Source organism: Pristis pectinata, chromosome 19 (assembly GCF_009764475.1).
Source record: "Pristis pectinata isolate sPriPec2 chromosome 19, sPriPec2.1.pri, whole genome shotgun sequence".
Classification (NCBI taxonomy): Eukaryota; Metazoa; Chordata; class Chondrichthyes; order Rhinopristiformes; family Pristidae; genus Pristis; species Pristis pectinata.
The window spans coordinates 29,524,950-29,550,219 of NC_067423.1; the positions used below are offsets into that span (position 1 = coordinate 29,524,950).

Below are 25,270 nucleotides of genomic sequence, written 5' to 3' on the forward strand. Positions count from 1 at the left end.
TTCGTGACACTGTTTATTCCAAATGGCTGTGGGGGAACATTTCCTCCCCGTGTGATTTATGAAGCAATCAGAAAAGGATTTATAAAGAACACACTCGGCTTTTCATTTTATCAGAGAAACAGGTACCCCAGGATCTTTCAGGGGTTGGTGTTGTGAAGAGTATCAGAGAGAGAATAGGAAAAGTCTAAGTATGTGATGCCCAATTCATCTCCATGGAATGGATGTGAGCAGGTAAACTTGTTGTTTTAGCAGCCTTAGAATAACAATGAAAAATATTTGCTTCTAACAGGTCAGTGCTAACAGATGGTACTTTCCACCTCAACAAACTAATGTTTTCTTTGTTAATCTCTTTGTAACTGTCAGTATTCTTGCACACACTACAGTGGTGACAGCAGTAACATTTTGCCAATAAATGTTTTTGATTTCAAACTTTTGTTTGCAGCTTGCTGTTCTTATATTCTCCAACAAAGGATTCTGCAATAAGAATGTAAATTTTTAACCATTATTATTCTTTACATTCAGTCCTCTGTGCACCGGATTGCAAAATGAATCGATCCTGAAGTGGATTTGAAGGTCAATTTTTTTTTACAATTAGAATAAATATTTCACTCCGCAATAGATAATTTCCACAGATAATGCCACCTGTTCGAACCGACATGTTTCTCTGTCGATCTTATCAACTCTGACAGGCTTTTTTTCTGTATCATGTATAAGTGAGCAGAGTTGCTCTTCTTCTCAGGCATTTTCTTTTGGATAGAGGATAATTTGCTTCCGCTCCAGTTTTGTGGTTCTGAGGTGGCTAATGTGACCTAGACAAGACCACAGACTGTTCCACAAATGGGACAGGAAGTGGCCAAAAGGGCAGCTGGGTTGGGAGTTTGTGCAGTGTTGCATTCCTTGCCATTCCAAATGTTCCTTCTCCACTTCAAGTGGTCATGGGCCGGAGATTCCCAGGAGTCAATGGGCATGCTACCTTTCTTTAAGGAGGCTTTCAACACATTCTTGAAGCTTTTCCTCTGTCTAGCTGGTAATTTCTTTCTGTGACAGAACTTAGAACAGTGTGTCTGTTCAAGAGGCTGGTGATGGACATGCCTGACGTCTGCCTTCACTCAGAGGTGGCTCCTGGGATAAGTGAATGGTCCACATTTTCCAGGGTCTCACGGTGAATCTTGATTTTCAGACAGCAGTGTGGTGCATCAGGAACAGTTTGGTAGATGACTTCTGTCTTGTGCATGTTGAGTGCAAGACTCATCCTCTTGTATGGTTCAGTGAAAAGGCCTCCACTGGCTTGGAGCTTGGCCTCTGAGCATGCACAAATGCAAATGTCATCTGTATTCTGAGACTGACTGCTGTGCTTTGTGTGATCTTGGTTTTGGAATGTAGATGCTGTTAGTTGGACAGCTTCCATGTAGTTCTGAAGATTGGTTCCAATTCTGCAGGAAGCTTGTTGAAGATGAGGTGCAATATTGTGGTGGGAAAGATTAGGAAGAACGTTGGGGCAATGATGCAATCTTACTTAACACGGTGCTTCACTCAGATTCATTCTGTTGTCGATCTGTCAGTTAGGGTCATGGCTTGCATGCCGTCCTGCAGCAAAAGTAAACTGGAGATGAATTTCTGTGGATCGCCAAATTTTAAGCAGATGTTCTACATTCTCTCCTGATTAATGGAGTCAAAGGCTTCAGTGAGTTTGAAAAAAAAGTAACGTGGCAGGTGTTGATCTCTGCATTTTTCTTGGAGTTGTCACATGGTGAAGATCATGCCAACTGTGTGCCCAGATGGATGGAATCCACGCTGCTATTGGGGTGCAGCTCCTCAGCCACAGGAAGGAGCCAGTTCAGAAGGACCCAGGTAATGACACTCCCTGCAGCAGACCCCTCTGCAGAGATCACAGTCAGACTTGTCTCCGACTGCAGCATCTCTGAGGTCACCTGGTACATCCTTCTCTTCCCAGATTTGAATGGTGAGATTTTGGATTCATGACTGAAACTCTTCCAAGCCGTAGGCATTTAGAGGGGTTATCATCCACTCCCAATGCCTTGTTATGTTTTAGTTGGGTTTGGCCTTCGTGACTTAGCACTCCTTGAATTGATGCTGCGTTATTCATTTTTCCTGCCTTCAAAGTGACTTTTGTTCAATAGGATGAAAACAGATTTTCTGAATCAATCACAAAAAAGACCCAATCAGCTTTCTGCAGAGTGTGGATGGTTGGTGTCTAGTCTACAGAAACTTGCACGTCTATTAAACACCTCATCATTTATTGATTAGTGTATTTTGGTTTCATATTGAGATAATGGAAATGTCTTTAAAAGAGCTTGGACAAATACTTGCCCTATAAAATTAACAGGCTTTAACTTTAATCAAACATTGTAATTGGCTCTTCTTACAGAATCAGGGAATGGTTATAGCACCACTTGGTTCATTGAATCTGTACTGTCTCTCTATCTCTTTGCAAGAACAACCTAGCTCGTACCACTCCCTGTTCCCCCTCCCATCTCAGAGACCTGCAAATTCTTTCCTTTCAGATACTTATCCATCTCCCTTTTGAATGCTACAACTGAATATCTTCTTCTAATATTCCCTGGCAATGCAATCCACACCCTCAAATACTTGTTGAGTAAAAATGTTTAACCTCATGTCACTTTTGTTCTTTTGCAAATCAACTTCTTTCCTTGTTCTTGACCCTTCCGTCAATGGGAACAATTTCTCTTTATCAATTGTCTATTATCCTTCATGATTTTAAGTACCTCTAGTGGATCCCCTCACAACCTTCTCTGTTCCAAGGAGAACAAGCCAGTTTCTCAGCCTAGCCACATAACTAAATTCTCTCTTCCCTGGAATCATTTTCTACATCCTTTCTAAAGCTTTCATATCTTTGCTAAAGTGTGGCAGGCACAACTGGAGACAACACTCATTTGTGTCAGAATCACTGTTTTATAAAAGTTTGTCACAACTTTATTGCTCTTGTATTATGTGCCTCCATTTATAAAGCCCAATTTCACCTGCCACCCATCTGCCCAGTCCACCAGCACATCTATATCTCCTTGGAGTCGAGTACTGTCTTCTTTACAGTTCATTACACCTTCAAATTTGGTGTCATCAGCACATAACAAAATCATGCCAACTTTCTTCAATCAATCCACAGTTTTCCAAGTGACTGTTAATTGTCCCTGATTATTGTAACTAGAATCTTCCCCACCACCAAGTTTAAACTTACTCATGAATAGTTAGTGACATTACCCTCAGACCCTTTTTTGAAAAAGAATGTAACATTTGAAATCTTCAAGTCCACAGGCAGCGCTCCTGAAGCTGGGAAATTATGGCTGGGACCTCTCCAATTTCCCTCCATACTTCCCTGATAACCTAATGTGCATCGCATCTGGACCTGGTGATTTACCACCTTAAGTGCAGCTAGGCTTTTCAGTACCACCTTTCTATCAATGTTTAGCTCACCTAGAATCTTAATCACACCTTTTGTCATACCATCTTCTTTCTTGGTAAAGATCGATGCAGTCATTGAACAGATCCGTCATGCCCTCTGCCTCCATCAGTCAATTTCCTTTTCAGTCTCTAATCGATTCCATCTCTTCTCCTGTACACATATAGATAGAATGTTTTCAGAATCACTTTAATTTTTGTTGCCAGTCTTTCTTCAAGGTCTGTTTAGATCTTATTATTTCCTTTTTTTTCCTTTGAACTTTCTGTAATCATTTTTTCACTTGTATTAACAACATGACATCTGTCATATATTTCCATTTTTCTATTTTCTACATTTATCATGCAGGGAACTGGGAACTCTGGTTTTAATTTCTCTACCTTTCTCCCTCATCCCTCATCCTCTACCTTCCTCGCCTATATTTTAGTTAAAGGCCTCCCACTGTTCATTTGCAGCTTTGCCTGCCAAGCTTTGATTCCAATTTACCAAGACCTGATCTGTTCTTATCCGATTGAAAATTGGCCCCTCTCCATTGAATATATTTTACCTGGCATGGTCTGTATCCTTTTCTATAGCTCTTCTAAACCTTATGGTATCATGACTGTTGCTTCTTGTAAGTTCCCCACTGATACTCCACTTCGCCTGCTCATTTCGCATATCCCACTCCAGCAGTGTTATCTTCCTGATTGGGCTAGAAACATATATTGGCCAAGAAAGTTCTCCTGAACATATTAAAAAAAAAACCTCTCCTCTTCCTCTTTGCCCTTTGAATTATTACTTTGCAAGCTGAATTAACTAAAGTCCATCATTAGTGCTACTATATGGCTTTTCCACATCTCTAATTTTCTGACAAATTTGCTCCTCCGTATCCTTCCCACCAGTTAGTGGCCTACAGATCAGTCCCAGTTGTGCAATTTCACTTCACTGCTGATGCTATTAAACTGAAATGGAAAGGTTGATTCCATCTCTTCTCCTGTATACATATCTATAGAACACTCCAGCACTGCACAATTCTCCTTAATCAGTACTGACTTTTCTTTTTCCTATTTTTCCTGAACATCAGGAATATTCAGAACCTATTCCTGTTCCTTTTCAGACAGTCACTGCCACAATGCCATAATCTGACATGGTTAATTGTGCTTGCAGCTTACCAAACTCGTTTAATTTGCTTCTTGCATTTACCGACATTTGAACAAAAGAAGATTCTCTTTTTTCAACCCAGTTTTCAGATGAACATAGGGAGTGGGCTTTGTCTTTCACCCTGGGTGGAGGGCTGCCAAAAGGGGATTAGCTCACTGTCACATACAATGCCTGAATTTTCTTTCCAAATAGATCTTTTGAAGGTGAACATTGCGTTTGGTCCCAAACTGCTTTAGTCAGTGGGAATCAGGGAAGCACCATCCAGTGCCTTGATTTGTGCGTGGCAAGAAGGAAGATGGTCATGTTGACTGGACATCACTGAAAGAGTTCCTTGGGATAGCATCTTTGAAATTGTTGATCGCTTCATCCTTCACCTTAAGATCAGTCCAAAGGCCAGTTTGTTGATAATTCCAGAGTGTCCAGTAATTAAGATGAGCAAGATCTGGCTAATATTTAGGCTTTGGTGAAAAAGTAGTAAGTAACCTTTCTCCTAAATAAGTGTTCAACAAAGAACGTTTCCAAAATGAAATAATATAACCAACTCCTGCTGATAACCAATTAAATTACCATTATTGAATCTCCCACCTTCAATATCCTGGAGTTCAGCATTGAGCAGAAAATAAATAGACAAAGCATACAAATGCCATGGCTAACGGTGTAAGGCAGAGACTGGTGTTGTGCAAGTACTTTGTTCCCTCCGACTCCCCAAAGCATTTCAATCACCTACAAACCAACAGTATACAACAGAACACTCTCCACATACCCACTGGCGAAGCTTCAGCAACATTCAGAACATTCCAAAACGAAGCAGGTTATTTTATTGGAAGTTCATTCCACTGGTTTAAATATGCACTCTTTTCACCATCAGGGTAATATGGCTGCAGTGTATTCTACAGTAATATCCTGAAGTACCTGTAATCACTACCACTTTGAAGGTCAAGGGAAGAAAGTGCATTATCACCCTTCCAAATCACAGATTATCCTCGCTTGAACTTCTCACCACTGAGGACAATATGGTCAAACAGAATGGAAACAGGCTCTTTGGGCCCTGTGCTGACTGTTAAGCACCCATTGTATCTGAAGAATGGAAGTAACATACTGAAGCTGCACTGTGCCAACAGAAGAGAACTGTGCTCCCATCAGTGAATTCCAAATGGTTTTATACAATGTAGGTGAGATTATCATGTTTTTCTTTAAATTATCAGTAAGTTTACAACTTGCACATGGTTCAGCATGCATTTCTTGAGGAAGCTACAGAGGGGTCTCCCTGCTGCCAGGCACAGGGAAAGTCATCACGGCGGTTCCCCTCAACCATCTTCTCCCACTGACTGGAGCTGCTCCCCAAATGCCAACATGAATTCTGCCCATCTGGAAACCAAATGGACATCAGGCACCATCTGCCCCTCCTGTGGCAGGTCCTTTTGGCCTCAGTCACTTCTGAACCCACAGAACTGCAACTGCAAGAAGAAACTCCATTTATTTGGCACCCTTAATGTATTATCAGAAAGTTAATTACTGTATTCTCTTTCAATGTAGCTGTACATCATTGGACTTACACTACGTAGAATGTTTTCTCTTTACCCAAGTATTGTAAAATACCATAGATGCTGAAAGTCTAAATGTAATATTGCCGCCTCCTTTTGCCTTCCACAATCTTTCCTTTTGATCTTGAATTACTCCTGTCTTCCAGTATATCAAAGATGCTTTCCTTTCTATCCTCTTCTGACCACTTATTTTCTAGTATACAAGCTGTGCATCTCTGACATCTGCCACTCTAGTAAAATGTCATCAAGCCAGAACATTAACTTAATTTTTTTCCACAAGTGGTGCTTGACCTGAATATTTCCAGCATTTTCTCATTTTGTCTTCTCAGAGTACTTGGTTTATAAACTGTTAGTACCAGAATTCTGTTGCTACTTTCATACTAATGCATGGCAGACATTGTTGTGCAACCAAAGTGTGACTGGACATTTAGGGGTGGATTTTTAAACTTGTTCTCCCACTTGACTACAGTAATTTGAAGAGCCTTGCAATCTCCATAAAAACATCATAACTTCTAATTCTGGCATTTTCTGAAGTTTCTATTGCTTTGCTGCCAAAGTTAGAACAGATGAGGAGCAACCCGATGGAAATTCAGTGCCTTGGTCATTGTATTCTCATTCTTGCCACGTCTTGTGAATCTACAATATTTGTCAGAATTAATTTAATCTGCCATTAGCCTGATCATGTTGACAATCCTAAATCATTTTGCAAGGACATCTTGCATTTATACAGTACATTCCAAATTATTTTCAGGATGTTTCAATTGCTCTACATTCAATTAAATACTTTGAAGTGTTCTGCGATGTTGCAGCAAATTTGTGCACTGGTAGATCTCACCGACAGCAATGTAATAATGACCAGAAAATCTGTTTTGATAATATAGTGTGAAGGATAAGTATTGGCCAGGACAATGGGTTAACTCATCTGATCTCTTTTTAAGTAGTGACATGGGATCTTTTACACCCACCTGTGAGCAAAGATGAGCCCTTAATTTAAACCTGTTGAAAGATAGCACCTATAACAGCATTGCATTCTCTCATTACAATATAGCAGTTCTGGTATAGACCTTTGTGCATGTCTCTGGAGCTGGATTTGGGCCCACAAGCCATTACTCAGAAGTCAGAGTGTTGTCCACTGAGACACCTTAAAGCAAGGTACAAAATGACTTCTCTCTCTCCCTCACTCATTTTAGTACAAGTTTGATTTAAACAAGTCACTGAACTGGATGAAAATATTTGGAGTTATCTCAAATATAAGACCTGTGTTTAATTTTCATTCACATTTGCATGTTTTGGCTGTAAAGCACTTTCTGCTTTGTGCTATTGGTCTTTCAGATTCCAGCCCCACCCCCAAGTGTAACTGTCTGCATCATGCAGGAAATTTATGATGATTACTTTCTAGCATATGCGTATGTACACTTTCCCTAGCATATGCGTATGTACACTTTCCCTCTCAATTCATCAAATCTTATATTCCAACCAGTACAGAACTGTACTTTGGAATGTAAAGTAAATTTACACCTTTTGACAATCAAATGCATGTAATACCCTATATTGTACAGTAATTGTATGGATTCCATTTATCAAGCTAATTGTAGTACAGGTCTCTCCTTTTGGCAGTTCTATGAGATCTAGCATGATTGCTACTTGTTCTGTGAAATTTGCAGCCTCTGACGCAGATGGGACAGGTGGTGGCTGCTTGGTGGGGTGGGCAGTTTGGAAGCTGATGCATTGCTTCCATCAGCTTCACTTGGCTTCTGTGTGCTACTGATGTAGAGATCTGAGATTCTCAGTGCATCCTTAGATGCTCCTTCTCCATTCTGGGATTTCTCCAGGGATTTCCACAAGCCAATGAGGATGTTACGTTTTACAAGAAAACTTCAGGATCATCCTTGAATAGCCTCCTCTCTCCCCGTAATCTTGTGTAGATCGAGCTCCATGTTGATTTTATTTTCGGAGTATGTTATCGAGAATGATGTGGCCTACTCATCAGACCAAACTGACTGGAATTAGAGCCCTGAAGCTGGGAAAGACACAAATTGATTTACTAATCCTGCAAATGAATTTGAAGGATGTTAAAAAGACATTGTTAGTGGTATTTGTACAGTGCTTTGAAATGCCTGTTGTAGGTAGTCCATGTCTCAAATGATTGTAGAAGGGTGGGTATCTCAAACAATGCATAAAGCTCTCAATTCCTTGTTCTTTCAAAAATGTATCCACCTCCTCTTTAAATGGCTCCAAATGAGCTGTCTTCTACTGTTTTCTGAGTAAGAGAATTCTAAACATTCATTTCCTCTGTGAGAAGGAATCCTGTGCACCTCAATTTTAACAGACCTGCACATTATCATTTAACTATGGAAACATCTGTCATGCCTCCTTAGGATCTTATATCTTTCATTAAGATCGTCCCTCATTCTTCTAAATTCTAAAGAACACAGATCGAGCCTTTCTAGTCATTTGTGATCCCAGGAATTTGCCTGGTGAATTTCTTCTGAACTGTCTCCAAAGCTAGTCTATCCTTTCTTACGTAAAGGGACCAATATTGTACATGGTGCTCCAAATGCAACCTCACCAACACCCTGCACAATTCTCAGACTTCTACTTTTAAACTCCAATCCACTTGCAAATTTGTAGTGAGGAAGACTGAGAAGAAGGTTTGAGTGATCACAAAGTCCTGCTTGGCCCCAATCTTCACTGGGATTGAGTTTATGGTGGGTGGAGTCGGAGTCATACAGCAGGAAAACAGGCCCTTCAGCCCAACTGGTCCATGCCAACCACGATGCCCATCCAAGCTAGTCCCATTTGCCTGCATTTGGCCCATAACCTTCTAAAACTTACCAATCCATGTACCTGTCCAACTGTCTTTTAAAAGTTGTTATTGCACCTGCCTCAGGCAGCTCATTCCACATGGATAGCACCCTTTGTTTAAGAAAGTTGCCCCTCATGTTCCTCTTAAATCTTTCCTCTCTCACCTTAAACCTATGCCTTCTAGTTCTTGATACCCTAACTCTGGGAAAAAGACCGAGTGCATTCACCCTATCTATGCCCCTCATGATTTTATACACCTCTTTAAGATCACCTTTCATGCTCCCATGCCCTGAGGAATAAAGTCTTGCCTGTCCAACATCTCCCTATAACTCAGTTGCTCAAGTCCTGGCAGCATCCTTGTAAATCTTTTCTGCATTATTTCCAGTTTAATAACACCTTTCCTATTAGCAGGGTGACCAAAACGGAACACATTATTCCAAGTGTGACCTCACCTGTGTCCTGTGCAACTGCATCATAATCTCTCAACTTTTATACTCAATACCCTGATTTATGAAGGCCAGTGTGCCAAAGGCCTTCTTCACCACCCTGTCTACCTGTGACTCCACTTTCAGTGAATCATGTACTTGTACTCCATGGTCCCTCTGTTCTACAACACTGCCCAGGGCCCTGCCGTTCACTGTGAAAGTCCTACCTGGATTTGAATTTCCAAAATGCAACACCTCACACTTATCCAAATTAAACTCAATTTGCCATTCCTCAGCCCACTTACTCAGCCGATCAATTTTTGTAATTTTTGATAACCTACTTCATTGTCCACTATACCACCTATTTTAGTGTCAACTGCAAACTTACTAACCATGCCTTGTACATTCTTATCCAAGTGGTTGATAAAGATGACAAACAACAATGGGCCCAGCACTGACCCCTGAGGAACACCAGTGGTCACGGTCCTCCAGTCCGAGAAACAACCTTCTACCATCACCCTCTGCTTTCTACCATCAAGCCAATTGTGTATCCAGTTAGCCAGCTCTCTTTGGATTCCACGTGACCTAACCTTCCAGAGCAGTCTACCATGTGGAACCTTATGAAAGGTCTTACTGAAATCCATATAAACCATGTCTGCTGCCCTGCCCTCATCAACTTTCTTGGTCACATCATCAAAAAACTCAATCCAGTTAGTAAGACATGATCTCCCATGCACAAAGCCATGCTGACTACCCCTAATCAACCCTTGTCTTTCCAGATGTACATACATTTTATCCTTCACAATCCTCTCCAGTAACTTACCTACCACAGATGTTAGACTTACTGGCCTATAGTTCCCAAACCTTTCTTTGCTGGCCTTCTGAAATAATGGCACATTTGCTACCGTCCAGTCTACCAGCATCTCATCTGTGGCTAATTATGATGTAAATATCTCAGCCATGGCTCCCATAATTTCTTCTTTAGCCTCCCACAGTGTTCTTGGGTAAACCTGATCAGGCCCTGGAGATTTGTCGACCTTTGTACCTTTTAAGACATCCAGCACCCCCTCCACTATTATGTGGATTATCCCCAAGACCAATTTACTTTTCCTCATTTAAAGTCTTCATGTCTTACTCCACAGTAAAAACAGAGGAGAAGTATTCATTGGTTTGATTCCCAGCTGCTACATGATAGCAAACAGTAAAACAGATTACTTAAGATAATGGAAATCTGAAATAAGAATAGAAGACGCTGGAAATACCCAATGGGTGTCGCAGCATCAATGGGGGGGGGGGGGGGAGAGGAGAGAGAGAGGTCATGTTAAAGGCTTTTCGAAAGAATGTTGCAAAGGTATTGATCTGAAAAGTTAACTATGTCATGTTTGCTTAAATGATTGTGTCATATGACTACGTCCTCTCAGGGCAGCGATAATGTTTACAGAAAGATCCAGAGGGAGTCCATGAAGAGCCCTTGAATAAATTACACACGCCTTGCTTGAACTCCCTGTCTCAAATGTATTAATTTGTACACTCTGTAAGTGGACTTAATTAGTTAAGAACCCGTTAAGCTAAGAACCGGTTAAGCATTAATAAACAGATGGAATGTTATTAACAACAATATGAATAGTAGGGATGCATGATTTGTGAAAATTATATCACTAATGACTCAATTCAAAGCTACTTCATTGTTTATAAATTGCTTTGGGACATTCCGAGATGGAGAGAAGGCGCCATATAAATGTAACCATTTCTTTCTGAGAACACGATCATCACTGAGACTATTCGGTTATTGTCGATAAAGTCACCGCGTCCCGAGGTGCCGCCTGTCCCGCCCATCTCTTTATACGGGATTTACAGTAATACAGCACGTCAAAAAAAATCTTCCCTACCTATATCGTGTAATTAATTCCTTTTAAAAATTCCTTGCACAAAAGCAACAGCATGTAGTGTGGTTTGTCGGCAATTAAGTGATTTGAAACCACGATAATTTGAAGCAAAACAGTGTAGATAACCCATATCGCACTGTTAGCCTACTGACCCACACAACTCCCTCTTCCTGCGTGCGTTTTGAACTCACTCCTCATGGTGCGTGACAGAGGGTCCCAGCAATTGCTCACTGCTGTCAGCTGGCGCTTGCTGCACGTTGGGAGCTCGGCGAGACCGCAGTTCACGCCCTGACGTGATTGACAGGGGCGGAGGGGCGGGCTTCGTGCGAGGGGAGTAAGGGGCGTGGCGGGGCTACTGGCTCTACCCCGCCCCCCAAGCCCCGTGTGATAGATACGGGGGAGAGTAGGCGCCGGCAGTGGGAGTTTCTTGTTACACGTTCCGGTGTGTGGGCTCCGTTAGCTTGCCGCTTTGTCGGGCGCGGGCTGTGAGGATGTGGCTCGGCTCTTTATGCTGCTGAACACGCGTTGCCAATCGGAATTTGTACTATTTATTTCTCACCGGCTCCCACCCCCTCCCCTCTCTTTTCTCTTTTGTATTATGGGGAAAGAGCAGGAACTTCTTGAAGCCGCTCGGATTGGGAATGTAGCTGTGGTGGAAAAATTGCTAAGTGGCAAAAAGGGATTATTGGGAAGTGGATCGGGCTCCATCCCACTCTCCAGCCTTCTGAGGTAAGTTGGAGACATTTCTCCAACCGTACCGGTTATATTTGTTTTACTACGGTGACAATTGTGCATTTTTATTACAATCCCGCGTTATAAACAGAACAAATGGAAACACCTACAGTTCGAATTGTAAAAGGTAAAGTGAGGTGATTCCTGTCTTCCCATTTCCTGTGAGAATTGATTTTTTTCAAGAGAATATGCAGAGTGAGGCTCCTTTTATTTCAAGCGCTGTATTGTGTTTTTGTTCGGTTTGTTACTACATGGGTTAAATAATCTAATTAGGGGTTGACTCAACGGCGTTTTCTTCCTCTACTCTCTCAACCCCCCACCTCTCCCCGAGAGAATTTCCCCAGAAAGTTTTGTAAATTTTGCGGCTCCGATGGGGCAAGGCGATAGTGCTCTGAGATTGAAACATTTACAGGTGCCAAAGTAAAGAAATCTTAACGTGTCGAAATGTAAATAGCTGCAATAAGACCAAATAAAGTTGCAGCATCCGTTTATGTGCTGAGTTTTTTTTTGCTTTAATCGGTATGTTTAAGATGTTTATTTACATACTGTTGGGTTAATAAAAAATGGGCGAACGATTAATGCATCTGAAGCATATGTGGCTTTGCAGTTATGCAATAGGTAAAACACACTCTCACGGGGCGGCGGGGGGAAGAAATTCTAAGTACTTGGATGGGGGATGGGCTCCAGGACCAGGCTGTGGAATAGTAGTAGGGGAAAAAAAATGCACGCTATAGCAGGATAGTGATTGGCGGATACACACTGGAGCATCGGCGAGATAAAATACATCAGTATGAAAGACCTTTGCGCTTGTAAGCAGCTCGCATTCACGTTTACTATCACAACGGACTTGAGGGTTAGCTTCTGGTTTTGAAAGGCGACTTTGTGTTTGGGGTGAGAGGGAGCAGGACAAAGCCGGCATCAGGAGGGAATTTCTCCTGGCGGCAGTGTTTAGCATTTCATTTGTGTTACAACGAGGAGGGATGGGACACATTGTAGCCAGATGAAGTGATCGTTGACATTTGGCGATCCCTTCTAGGTTCACTGGAGTTGTTTCCTGCTGCTTACTTTTAAATCTCCAGTCACCTTGTTCCTCCCTCGCCGGGTAAATCGCGCTTTGATCGAGAGGGCGATGAACCCGCCTTAGCAGGGCGCACATTGCGGTCTGGGTTAAAGTTTAGCTTGATGTTTTGGCTGGATTTCGACATGTGAACTATATAATTAACTTTTCAATCAAAAGTGACACCTCCGAGACAACGGATAGGATAGAGTTCTTCGCGGGAGAAACTATTCTGCATGTTATTTGCATAACATGGCGTGGGTTCAGACACTTTACTGTTGGATGCTTGGAATAACTGGGATGGTTCAATCCGAGTGGTGGTTTACAGATGAACATGGACACAACCTACTTCGTCCCAATGCAATGAAGGCAATTTCCCTCATCACGTTGCTGCCAGTGACTGATGGCATTTATTTTGACGGGAGTAGTTGAACCTTTGTCAATTTAGAGAAGCAAATAACTGTCAATAAATATCTTTTCTGAAAATTGGCACCATTGATCTTGACATTCTTTATCAGCATCTCTCCATTGTTGCTCAACTGGATGTGATTGCACTGTTATTTGTCTACTCCTAGTTGGAGTGTTGCAAAGGTTTCTATTCCAGTGTCTGCATAAGTGCTCGTGGCAACTGCAAGTACTTATCATTGATTTGTTCTTAGTCTTCATACACTGGTAGCCGCAAAGTAGCAATGTCCAAAGGCACAGTCAAGTTTCTACCTGTATGTGACATCACCCAACGCAACCTCATTCATACCCAATTGTCTTCAAGCATCCACCCGTTTGCCTCGCAACAGAAATTTCCTCCAAATACAAATGGGGAAGATGATCTTGCTTTTTGCTTCACTTCTTGGGCACTGACTTTCTTCGCGGAAACAATGTGAACTATAAACATGGTGTTCTTAGCCAACTTGTCAAACTTGACTCGGATGACCTTCAGCTCGCATCTGTGCCTGTTTTGAAATGTGCAATGTGGCCTGTTTTCATTCCTATCTCAGCTTGTCTGGGTTTGGTGTCTGAGACTCTCATCCATACCTTTTTTCAATTACCTGTAGGCATAACTATTAAAGTGCATTTCTCACCAGCCTCACTTGTTCTTCCCTCCATAAATTGAGGTCATCTAAAAGTCTGCCACCAGATATTCACTGAATCATTCATCCACCACCCCTTTCCCCCCCCCCCCCCCTTACTGTTTGCTGGCCTAGTTAACAATGCCCCAGTCTAAAAGTTTTCACCCTTGTGTTCAAATCCGTTCATGGCCTCTTCTATCTCTGCAAGGTTCAGCAAGGTCTCAGCCCGAAATGTTGACTGTTTATTTCCCTCCATGGATGCTACCTGACCTGTTGAGTTCCTCCAGCACTTTTTGTGTATTGCTTCAGGTTCCAGCATCTGCAGAATTTGTTTCAGCTGATAACCGTCCAGTTCTAGCCTTGATCATCCCTGAATTTAATTACTTCTCCATAGGTACTTGTGATTTCAGCTGCTGAGGACTTAAGCTCTGAATTTTTCATCCAAACTCATTCTGCCTCTTTACCTATTTCCTTTCAGGTACTCCTTAAACTTATTTGATGGGCAAGTTTTGGCTGTCTGCCTTTGTATCTGTTTCTGTCAAATTTGATAACGTTTGTTAAAGAACCCTGAGACATGTTGCTACTGCAAAGGCCATAAACAAATTGTTAAATTTTGAAAAACACAATCTGTATTGTGATTTAAGATATGATTGAGTATTTGAAGATATTGAGTTAAGAATCATTTGCGGATCTGCAAAGTGCCAATTGCAAATATTTATTGTAACACTTCAACATTTTCGGCTCTGATAGAAGAAATCATTTGTTTTACTGGGGTATTGAATGAGTTGAGATAGGATGATTACAAATACAAAGCTCTGATTTTAAGTGTGATCTGCACCCACAATTGCTAGAAAGATATCAGTTGTCCTGTATTTGTGTAGTTCAAAATGGCAACACTGAATTTGTTGTCTGAGACTTTTCTGGGCTCATTTGGCAAGGCCCTGTGCAGTGGCAGGATTTTGTATGCAGTAATTTGGTCATTAGAGTGGTAGACAAAAACTCTTCCATGAAACCGCTGAAGAATCCTTAGCAGATAGCAAAGATGTGACCAGTTTGTCAATTAATAGAGCTGGGGCAAGTTTTTTTTTCCAGTGCGTTGGAGTGTCCATGTCATTCAGAAACATTCAAAACTATTGGGATAGATCTGTCTAAGTCTGCCTGGCAGCATAGCAACTGGGCTATTAATGTGCATAAGATGAAGGCAGTCTTCTGCAGAGCACTGGGCCTAGGGCACTTGTGCTGTGCCAGTGGACTCCTCAAGGAGTCAAACAGTGCAGTGCCAACTCTACTGATTTTAGTCCAAAGGATCTGTCCATTGAGCCTGGCATAGTTCATGACCTCTGCCATCAGATTTCTGAGCTGCCCGTGAACACTACCTCATAGTACAAAACAAGGAACAATTTATTTATTTTTGTAATTTACAGTAATTTTATGTCTATGCACTCGACTGCTGCCACAAAACAAGAAATTTCATGTTGTATGTCAGTGATAATAAATCTGATTCTGAAGTGAGAAAATTGGCTGTCAAGAAAAAGGTAATTAGAGCTTTACATTTGATTTTAAGTATTCTTAATTATGTGTTAATTTTAATATTTTTATTTTTCTTAACTTAATGGATCCTGAGTGATTTAAATATTTGTGAATATTAAAGACTTCCAAAGATTCATAACCAGTGGCACCCTTAACATTCAATGAAGGCTGGTGATAGGATCTCATTGACTGTCAAAGCTGTTCTGTCAGCATAACTGGCTATTTATTTTGAGACCTAATGCTGCACCATACTTTAGTGCTGGGGCCTTGTGCCTGGGATCAACCATGCTGGTAGGAACATAAGAGCAGGCAGCGAGCAACCTCAGGGCAGTGTAAGATCTGTTTAAAAATGAAATGATTGCAGTATTGGTATACTTTCAAAGAAAAAATAGAGTTGCAAACACTTTTTTTATTTGAAAAGAAAAGGTTCATGCTTTTCAGCAAACACACTATTGTGACAGTGCTATATCCAGCATGAGTGATGATTGGGTAATTCCCCTGCTGATCAGGCTTGATGACCACACTGCTGTTGGTGATTTGAGTTTAGTTTTATTGCACATAATTTGTTTGTAACTATTCTTCTTTCACTGCATTTTTCTGGAAAAAAATTGCTTTTGCTCTATTTTTTTACTTGACTCGTTAAATAGACTGTTTAGTGAGCAAAATGACATTGTATTCTGCATAGTATGCTTGCTGTAAGTCCAGTTGCCCACCTCGCCACCTCGGATGATGACTGTGTTGGCAATGAAGATTTTAATTTTTTCTTTAAGTTACTACTTGCCTTTTTTCTCCTCACAGCCATCTAAGCTCTATTCAAGTGCATAGCTCACAGATCTTGTGCTGGTTAGATCTGGCACAGGATCTGCAGTAGATTCCCAAGTGTCACAGGTTTATGCCCTCTTGGTCCAGTGGTGGAGTGTACTGATGAATTTTCTGGTTGGAGCCTTTCAGCAAATTCTGAGTTTTGTGTTGAATGCAGATTGCTGATATCCCCAAATTGCTGGAATTTGAGTAAATGCAGGTAGTTCACTGCTGAATTGGTGATAGCTCTAAAAAAGATTCAATCCATAATTGCTAATCTATAATCTTTTCAGGAACACTGTGGTGATCATTTTGTAAAATACAATCAATTGTGTGTCCATTTCAGTTTCCCTTACAATAATCTTGTGGAAAATAATTGATATCCAAAGGTAATGTGTCAGTAATTCTATCCAGAACTGTTGATGTTTTGTGAAATAAAAGTAGTGCTTGAGAACTTACTAATGAGTATCTGAGCCCAGAATGACAGTGCAGACTTAATAGCCAACTTGTGTTACTTTCACATACTATAGTGAATTACCAGTGGTGTAGTACCAGTTGGAGGATATGAAGGGACCACTTACATTTGATATTGGTTCAGATTGGTAACAGGTTTTCTGCTTTGGAAGCTGTTGGGGGGGATGACCTGCTGGGGCCGAGCAGCAGTAGCCAGGTCTCTGGCGCTGGGACCGGTCCTGCTGTTCAGAAGGGAAGGGAGGAGAAGAGGAGGACAGTAGTGATAGGGGACTCGATAGTCAGGGAAACAGGAGGTTCTGTGGCAGTAAGCATGAATCCTGGATGGTATGTTGCCTCCCAGCTGCCAGGGTCTGGGACGTCACTGATCGGGTCCACAGGATTCTTGAGCGGGAGGGAGAACAGCCAGAAGTTGTGGTTCATGTTGGTACCAACAACATAGGTAGGAAGGGGGATGAGGTCCTGAAAAGTGAGTTTAGGGAGCTAGGCAGAAAGCTGAAGAACAGGACCTCAAGGGTAGCAATCTCAGGATTGCTGCCAGTGCCACGTGATAGTGAAGGTAGGAATAGGAGGAGATGGCAAATAAATGCGTGGCTGAGGAGTTGGTGCAAGAGGGAGGGTTTTAGATTTATGGATCATTGGGATCTCTTCAGGGGAAGGTGGGACCTGTACAGAGAGGATGGGTTACACCCGAACCTGAGGGGGGCCAGTATCCTTGCAGCCAGGTTTGCTAGGGTGGTTCGGGAGGGTTTAAACTAGTTTGCGAGGGGGATGGGAACCGGAGGAGTAGGTCAGAGGAAGAAGGGAATGGGGAAAAGTCAGATCTAACAGGTAGAGAGGCTTTGAGGAAGGAGAAGCAGAGTACAGGCTATAAAAGTAGTAAGACAGGTGGGCTAAAGTGCATTTACTTAAATGTAAGAAGCATCAGGAATAAGGGAGATGAACTGAGAGCTTGGATAAGTACATGGGACTATGATATTGTGGCTATCACAGAGACATGGCTGACATCAGGGCAGGAATGGATATTGAATATTCTTGGTTTTCAGTGTTTTAAAAGGGATGGGGGGGGGGAGAAGAGGAGGAGGGGTGGGGTTACTGGTCAGGGACACTTACAGCTGCAGAAAGGGTGGATAATGTAGAAAGATCCTCTCTGTCATCATGGGTGTCAGTATGGGTGGAAGTTAAGAATAAGAAAGGAGCAGTTACTCAACTGGGAATATTCTATAGGCCCCCTGGTAGCAGTAGGGATACTGAGGAGCAAATTGGGAGGTAGATTTTGGAAAGATGCAAAAATAACAGGGTTATTATAGTGGGAGACTTCAACTTCCCAAATATTGATTGGCACCTGCTTAGTGCCAAAGGTTTAGATGGGGCGGAGTTTAAGTCCATCCAGGACAGATTCCTGTCACAGTATGTTGACAGGCCGACTCGAGGGAATCCCATATTAGATCTAGTTTTAGGTAATGAACCGGGTCAGGTGACAGATCTATTGGAGGGTGAGCATTTGGGGGATAGCAACCACTACTCCATAACCTTTAGAATTGTCATGGACAGGGATAGGAGCAAAGAGGGCGGGAAGATATTTAATTGGGGAAAAGTGAATTATGGGGCTATAAGGCGAGAACTAGGGAGTGTAAATTGGGGTTACATTTTTGAGGGGAAATTTATTATGGAGATGTGGTTGATGTTCAGGGATCTCTTGCAGGATGTTAGGGATAAATTTGTCCCAGTGAGGCAGAGAAGGAATGGTAGGGTGAAGGAACCATGGGTGACAAAGGAGGTGAAACAACTAGTTAGGAAGAAGGCAGCATACGTAAGGTGTAAGCAGCAAGGATCAGACAGGGCTTATGAGGAATATAGAGTAGCAAGGAGGGAACTTAAGAAGGGGCTGGGGAGAGCAAGAAGGGGACGTGAAAAGGCTTTGCCGAGTAGGGTTAAGGAGAATCCCAAGGCTTTTTACTCGTATGTGAAGAGCAGAAGGATGGCTAGAGTAAAGGTAGGTCCAATTAAAGACAAAGGTGGGAAGATGTGCCTGGAAGCTGTGGAAGTGGGTGAGGTTCTCAATGAATGCTTCTCTTCAGTATTCACCAAGGAGAGGGGCCTTGATGATGCTGAGGACAGTGTTGGTAAGGGTAATGTTCTAGAGTATGTAGATATTAAGAGAGGATGTGTTGGAGCTTTTAGAAAATATTAGGAAAGATAAGTCCCCAGGGCCTGACGGAATATGCCCCAGGCTGCTTCGTGAGGTGAGGGAGGAGATTGCTGAACCATTGGCTAGGATCTTTGAGTCCTCGTTGTCCACGGGGATGGTACCAGAGGATTGGAGGGTGGCAAATGTGGTCCCCTTGTTCAAAAAAGGTAGTAGGGAATTACAGACCGGTGAGTCTTAAGTCTGTGGTGGGCAAGCTGTTGGAAAGGATTCTGAGATAGGATCTATGAGCATTTAGAGAATCATGGACTGATTAGGGACAGCCAGCATGGATTTGTGAAGGGAAGATCTTGCCTCACTAGCCTGATAGGATTCTTTGAGGAGGTGAGATTGATGAGGGTAGTGTAGTAGATGTGGTCTACATGGATTTTAGTAAGGCGTTTGACAAGGTTCCGCATGGTAGGCTTCTTCAGAAGGTCAGAGGCCAAGGGATCCAGGGAGGCTTGGCCGTGTGGATTCAGAATTGGCTTGTCTGTAGAAAGCAGAGGGTTGTGGTGGAGGGAGTGCATTCAGATTGGAGGGCTGTGACTAGCGGTGTCCCACAGGGATCGGTTCTGGAACCTCTACTTCTTGTGATATTTATTAATGACTTAGATGAGGGGGTGGAAGGGTGGGTTAGCAAGTTTGCAGATGACACAAAGATCAGTGGTGCTGTGGATAGTGTGGAGGGCTGTCGAAGCTTACAGAGGGATATTGATAGGATGCAGAGCTGGGCTGAGGAGTGGCAGATGGAGTTCAATCTGGCGACATGTGAGGTGGTACACTTTGGAAGGACTAACTCCAAGGCGGAATACAAGGTAAGTGGCAGGATTCTGGGCAGTGTAGAGGAGCAGAGGGATCTGGGGGTTCATATCCACAGATCACTGAAAGTTGATAGAGTAGTTAAGAAAGCTTATGGGATGTTAGCTTTCATAAATCATGGGATCGAGTTTAAGAGCCATGAAGTAATGATGCAGCTTTACAAAACTCTGGTTCGACCACACTTAGAGTACTGTGTCCAGTTCTGGTCACCTCATTATAGGAAGGATGTGGAGGCATTGGAAAAGGTGCAGAGGAGATTTATTCGGCTGCTGCCTGGATTAGAGAGTATGGATTATGAGGAAAGACTAAAGGAGCTAGGGCTTTACTCATTGGAGAGGAGGAGGACGAGGGGAGACATGATAGAGGTATACAAAATATTAAGAGGAATAGATAGAGTGGACAGCCAGTGCCTCTTTCCCAGGGCACCAATGCTCAATACAAGAGGGCATGGCAAGGTAATGGATGGGAAATTCAAGGGAGACGTCAGAGGGAGGTTTTTCACCCAGAGAGTGGTTGGTGCATGGAATGCGCTGCTGGGGGTGGTGGTGGAGGCTGATATGTTGGGCAATTTGTTAGATAAGCATATGGAGGAATTTAAGATAGAGGGATATATAGGAGGAAGGGGTTAGGTAGTCTTAGGAGTGGTTTGAAGGTTGGCACAACATAGTGGGCTGAAGGGCCTGCATTGTGCTGTATTGTTCTAAGTCTATTCATATAAAAATAGAAAATACTTAATGTTCAGTTGCTTTGGTGGCATTCATAGAGGGAGAAACAGAGCTAAAGTTGTAGTTCAATGAACTTTCATTGGGAGTAGGGGAAAGTTCGAAGAAAAAGATCTTAAGGGTCAGAGAGAATGGGGATGAAAAAAGTGATCTGTACTGAGATGATAAGGAAAGACTGAATAGCACAAGTAGTGGTGGAGTTCTTCCTGAAAGAAGATGGTAAACCCAGATTTGGAGGAGACAACTGAAATACCAGAAGGGAGAGGGAAAATAAATTGAATGCTGGAATTGTGAGATACTAGGCTGGAATAACTGATCATCAGAAATCATTGAATTCATTGCACTCTCCACGGCTCAACAATGTGCCAGGTTGGAGTATGAGTTGCTGTTCTTTGAGCTCGTGTTGGGCTTCACTGGAAAAGTGAAGGAGGTCAGAATGGGAGTTGGATGGAGAGTTAATGTTACAGGCATCTGGAAGCTCGGGTTCACCCATGTGAACGGAGGTGTTCTGCAAAGTGATTTAATGTTGTCAAAAGTCTGTTGCTGTTGGGTGTAAATGTCCTTGTTCATTTATGACCAGATACCACCATGATTGCACATTGATGCCCAAACAATATTTGTGTGCCAATCCTGCTAACACCATTCATCAAGTAAGCAAATATCATTGTGCCTGCTGGTTGAAAAATTTGTAAGTTTTATTGATGGAGATGGGAAGAAAACCACATTTTGTGATGATTCATCTCTCCCATGACTAAATACCAGTATCTCTGGTACCAATAAATCCCTAGTTTGCAGATGACACTACCATAGTGGGCCAAATCTCAAATAACAATGAATTGGAGTACAGGAAGGAGATAGAGAGCCTAGTGGCGTGGTGTCATGACAACAACCTTTCCCTCAGTGTCAGCAAAATAAAAGAGCTGGTCATTCCCTTCAGGAAGCGGGGGTGGTGCACACACTCCTGTTTACATCAATGGCGCTGAGGTCGAGAGGGTTGAGACCTTCAAGTTCCAAGGAGTGAACATCACCAATAGCATGTCCTGGGTGGACAGAGTTCAACACATCACGGAAACCAGCCTTCTCTCCATGGACTCTGTCTGCATTTCTTACTGCCTTGGTATAGCAGCCAGCATAATCCAAGTCCCCACCCACCCACTCTTCTCCCCTCTCCCATTGGGCAGAAGATGCAAAAGCATGTACCATCAGGCTCGAGGACAGCTACTATCCCGCAGTTATAGGACTAATGAATGGTCCCATAGTACAATAGGATAGACTCTTGACCTCACAATCTACCTTACTTTCTGCCTGCATTTCACTTTCTCCGTAACAACACTTTATTCTGCATTTTGTTATTGGTTTCCCTTATACTACCTCAATACACTGTTGTCATGAAATGAACTGTATGGATGGCACGCAAAACAAAGTTTTTCACTGTACTTTAGTACGTGTGACGATAATAAACCAACTTACCAATTTCATTTACCCTAGAAGACATTTTGAAAACTATTAAGTATTCAGTGTTCTCTCAAAGGACAAACTGAAAGGAGCAAAGTGTTGAAAACAAATGTGATGGCATGTGTAAATTATAACAAGCACATTCCTTAGTCATTATTGGTGACTCCCTCTGTTTTTGACTCTTTCTATTTATAGTTTGCTCAATGTTCCAGCAACAAAATACACTGACCAGGGTTTTGAGAAGGAAAATATCAGCAGTTTTCACTCCATCTGTTTTTAATCAGAATTTGGTTGATCATCAAATACAGAATGAACACTTAGTCTGCATCAAGTTGTGTATTACAAGAAAGCACAGTAGCTGATGCAAGTCCTCCATATAAACCATTGATGCTTCACATGATGTGCGAAATTCTTTAATTCCGTTTTTTTTAAAATGGAGACTCCCTTTGGCAATGGACTGTTTGCTTTTCCTTCATAATGCACTTTTGAGAAGACCAAAGTTAAATTTTCATTTTCAGGTTATTGTTGTGTTGTTGCCTCGAAGGTTGGAAAATGGACGATTTATTTACAGATTACTGTTCAGTGGAAGATTTCAATTATTGGAAAATGTAGTGCAAGAACCTAGAATTTTTTTTAATTTGAGACCAAAGAGAGAAGCAGGCTGGGAAAGATCAGGGGTGAACAAAATAAGACATCAGTAGCAACTCTTGGTTCTATTTGCAAAATCTGAAGAAAATTTGAATTTAAGATTGGGCATCCTTTTGTTTGGACAGCATTGATGTTGAGAACAATGGATGTTGATGATTTAAAAATAGTAAGCAACCAAAGTCCATGGAGGAGGAACAATGGAGATAAATGAGTAATGATAAAAAGGAGACAAAGGCATTGAATAGTAATCTGAAGTGGAACATTGGAGAGAGTGCAAACCTTCATCCTTCTAATATTGCCATTTATTACAATTCAAAAGGTAAATTGTACTGAAATAAGTTTTGTTGTTGCAAAGTGGCCCCAATAAACTAAATCAAACTCATTAAGTATTTTTTTGTGTGAGTCACTTCCCTTGTTTTTTGTATTGAGAGCTATTGGAGCCAGTTTTGACCAGTGAAATCCTGCACACACCAAACAATAAATGTTTTAAGGATTTTTAAAAAAATTTTGATGATCTGATTGAGGAAGGATGTGCCCAAACTTTCAGGACAATGCACAAATAGTTGTCCAAACACTGGATTAGTTGAAAACATGACATTTTTGATTTCCTTCTGTCTATTGCCTCTACAAAGAGATTGGAATCTACAGTTTTGACTGAGGTGAAATTTTACTTAAAGGCAATCTGGCACTTGGCTTACTAATATCTGTTGTCCAATTTTATCTTTGTAGCAGTGGTTATTTTGTGATATTTAGAAAAGCTTTTATTAAAAATATGAAAATATCTATGCTTATCAGATGGTTCAAAGTTTTTGTCTGATTGCCTTTCACCTGTGCAACTCTGGATCTAAAATATCTGCTTTGAAAATGAGTTTTGTGAAGTTAATATCTACATTTTCTTATGATGAGGATCCAGAGTACAAAATTATTCAGGATTCTGAAAGCTTGCACGAAAAGCCATAATGATGGCTGGTATACTGATGCAGTAGTGGTAGTGCTTTGATGTTTTGGGAAACTACCTGGAGCCTTTTGGTTGAATCTAGGCTCTCCTGTGTGAGTGCTCAATGCTGATACCAGAAAATTGACACTTTTGTGACATTAATCAACAGAATAAGCAAAAGTATCTTCTGAACCAGATAAAATTGCTCGACTTTACTCTGCCTACCATTTTACTTACAGCAGAAGTTCATAATCAGATGAAATCTCTATTTCAAATCCGATTTAGTATTAACTGAGAAAATATAATTTAATATCTTTTGAAGATAGACTGAGTTTTAATATCCCATTGGTCCATAAAGTTGGCAATATTACACTTAATCTGATATTAACACTTGCAGTGTGCAATGTAGTGAAATGAATATGTCGAAGCAACTAGTTCTGTTGAAATTAAGTAATTTTATTCAAAATTAAAAAAGGAGATACATCTAATTATCTTTTCAAATAACAGCACCATTGTGACTTGTTAATTTATTCAGATTTAAAAACCCTTTAGAAGATATGAGAGACCATAACAGGTAGCTTGTCTGTCTTGGGACTGAATTCTGTTTGCAGAATTTAAGAGTAGTAAAAACTTTTTTTTATTTTGATGTGTGATTTAAGTCATTCAATAAGATTCTGAGCTAATAGTATCATTTGGAATATGGTTTTGTGTATCCAAGTGGTGCTTATTATAATTCATTCATGAATGAGGATCTCCTATGAAGGCTAACAGTTACTCCCCTTGAGGCTGATAGGGAGTCTTGAAGTCCACAGGTTCATTGAGTGAAAAGTTTCTAGTTTTTGATCCAGCAGTAATGACAGAATAATGATATGTTGAAGGCAAATGGAGAAGCACTTAGAAAGGAATGAGGCGGTGTTCCCATTTTACCTGCTCGGAAAGGGGTGAGATAGATATGAGGTTCTTGTTGAAGCAGGCTTGGTGAATTTCAGCACTTCTAGAAATGAACTCTCTCAATGGTGATGGAGACAGTGAAATTTTAAGGTACTGAAATGAAGTAGCTGTTTCATTGCCCATCATGCTAAACTTTTTTTAAATATTATTTTGGATCTGCACTTGTCCAGGCAGATGCAGAATATCCCACCTCACAGCTGATGTGTCTAATAGGCGGTGAAATAGTTCCTTGAATCGAGATGATGCAGTTCCCATGGAATACCCAGTGTCTGACCTGCTGCTAAAGAATATGTCACTCTGGCTTGTCCAGTATGGTTTCAATGGTCCCTGGCTCGAGTGTTAATGGTGCAAAATCCAAAGGTGGGAATGCCATTGGGTCATGAGGGCTGGTGTAAGACTTTCCTACTTGAAATGGATATTGTCTGTTTGTCATCTAGTGTTTTGTTACTTGCCACTTAACAACCCCAGCTTGAATGTGGTCCACTCTTTGTTTTTTGTCTTCATCTGACATTCAAATGGAACTCTGGCTTTATGCAGTTATCATTGCACATCCTCCCTCTGACCATGGGACGAAGGGAAGGTTGTTAAACAGCTGAATATCAATGACTGTAGGCCACTACCTAATTGATTGACCTCCAATGACCATCACAATC

The 25,270-nt window shown here is 41.5% G+C and overlaps 1 protein-coding gene and 1 long non-coding RNA gene across 11 annotated transcripts in view; one reads left to right on the forward strand and one right to left on the reverse strand.

Moving 5' to 3' along the window:
• Positions 1-202: 202 nt before the first annotated feature.
• The window catches only part of anks1b (ankyrin repeat and sterile alpha motif domain containing 1B), a 609,252-nt gene continuing 584,184 nt past the window's right edge, over positions 203-25,270 (forward strand). For 4 of the 10 annotated variants that reach the window (XM_052034197.1, XM_052034199.1, XM_052034195.1 and 1 more), the window contains exon 1: positions 11,568-11,965. In XM_052034197.1, coding sequence (XP_051890157.1) covers positions 11,745-11,965 — 221 coding nt within the window. In that variant the 5' untranslated portion in view covers positions 11,568-11,744. Of the gene's footprint in view, positions 232-11,564; positions 11,966-25,270 lie in introns of those variants that run through there. The other 6 variants (XM_052034194.1, XM_052034198.1, XM_052034193.1 and 3 more) reach the window with 4 other exon arrangements.
• On the reverse strand, positions 240-11,371 carry LOC127580601 (uncharacterized). The gene is made up of 3 exons (XR_007957838.1): positions 11,240-11,371; positions 3,454-3,592; positions 240-2,157 (listed from the first exon to the last, which is right to left on the reverse strand). It is a non-coding gene; the product is annotated as an uncharacterized LOC127580601 (long non-coding RNA).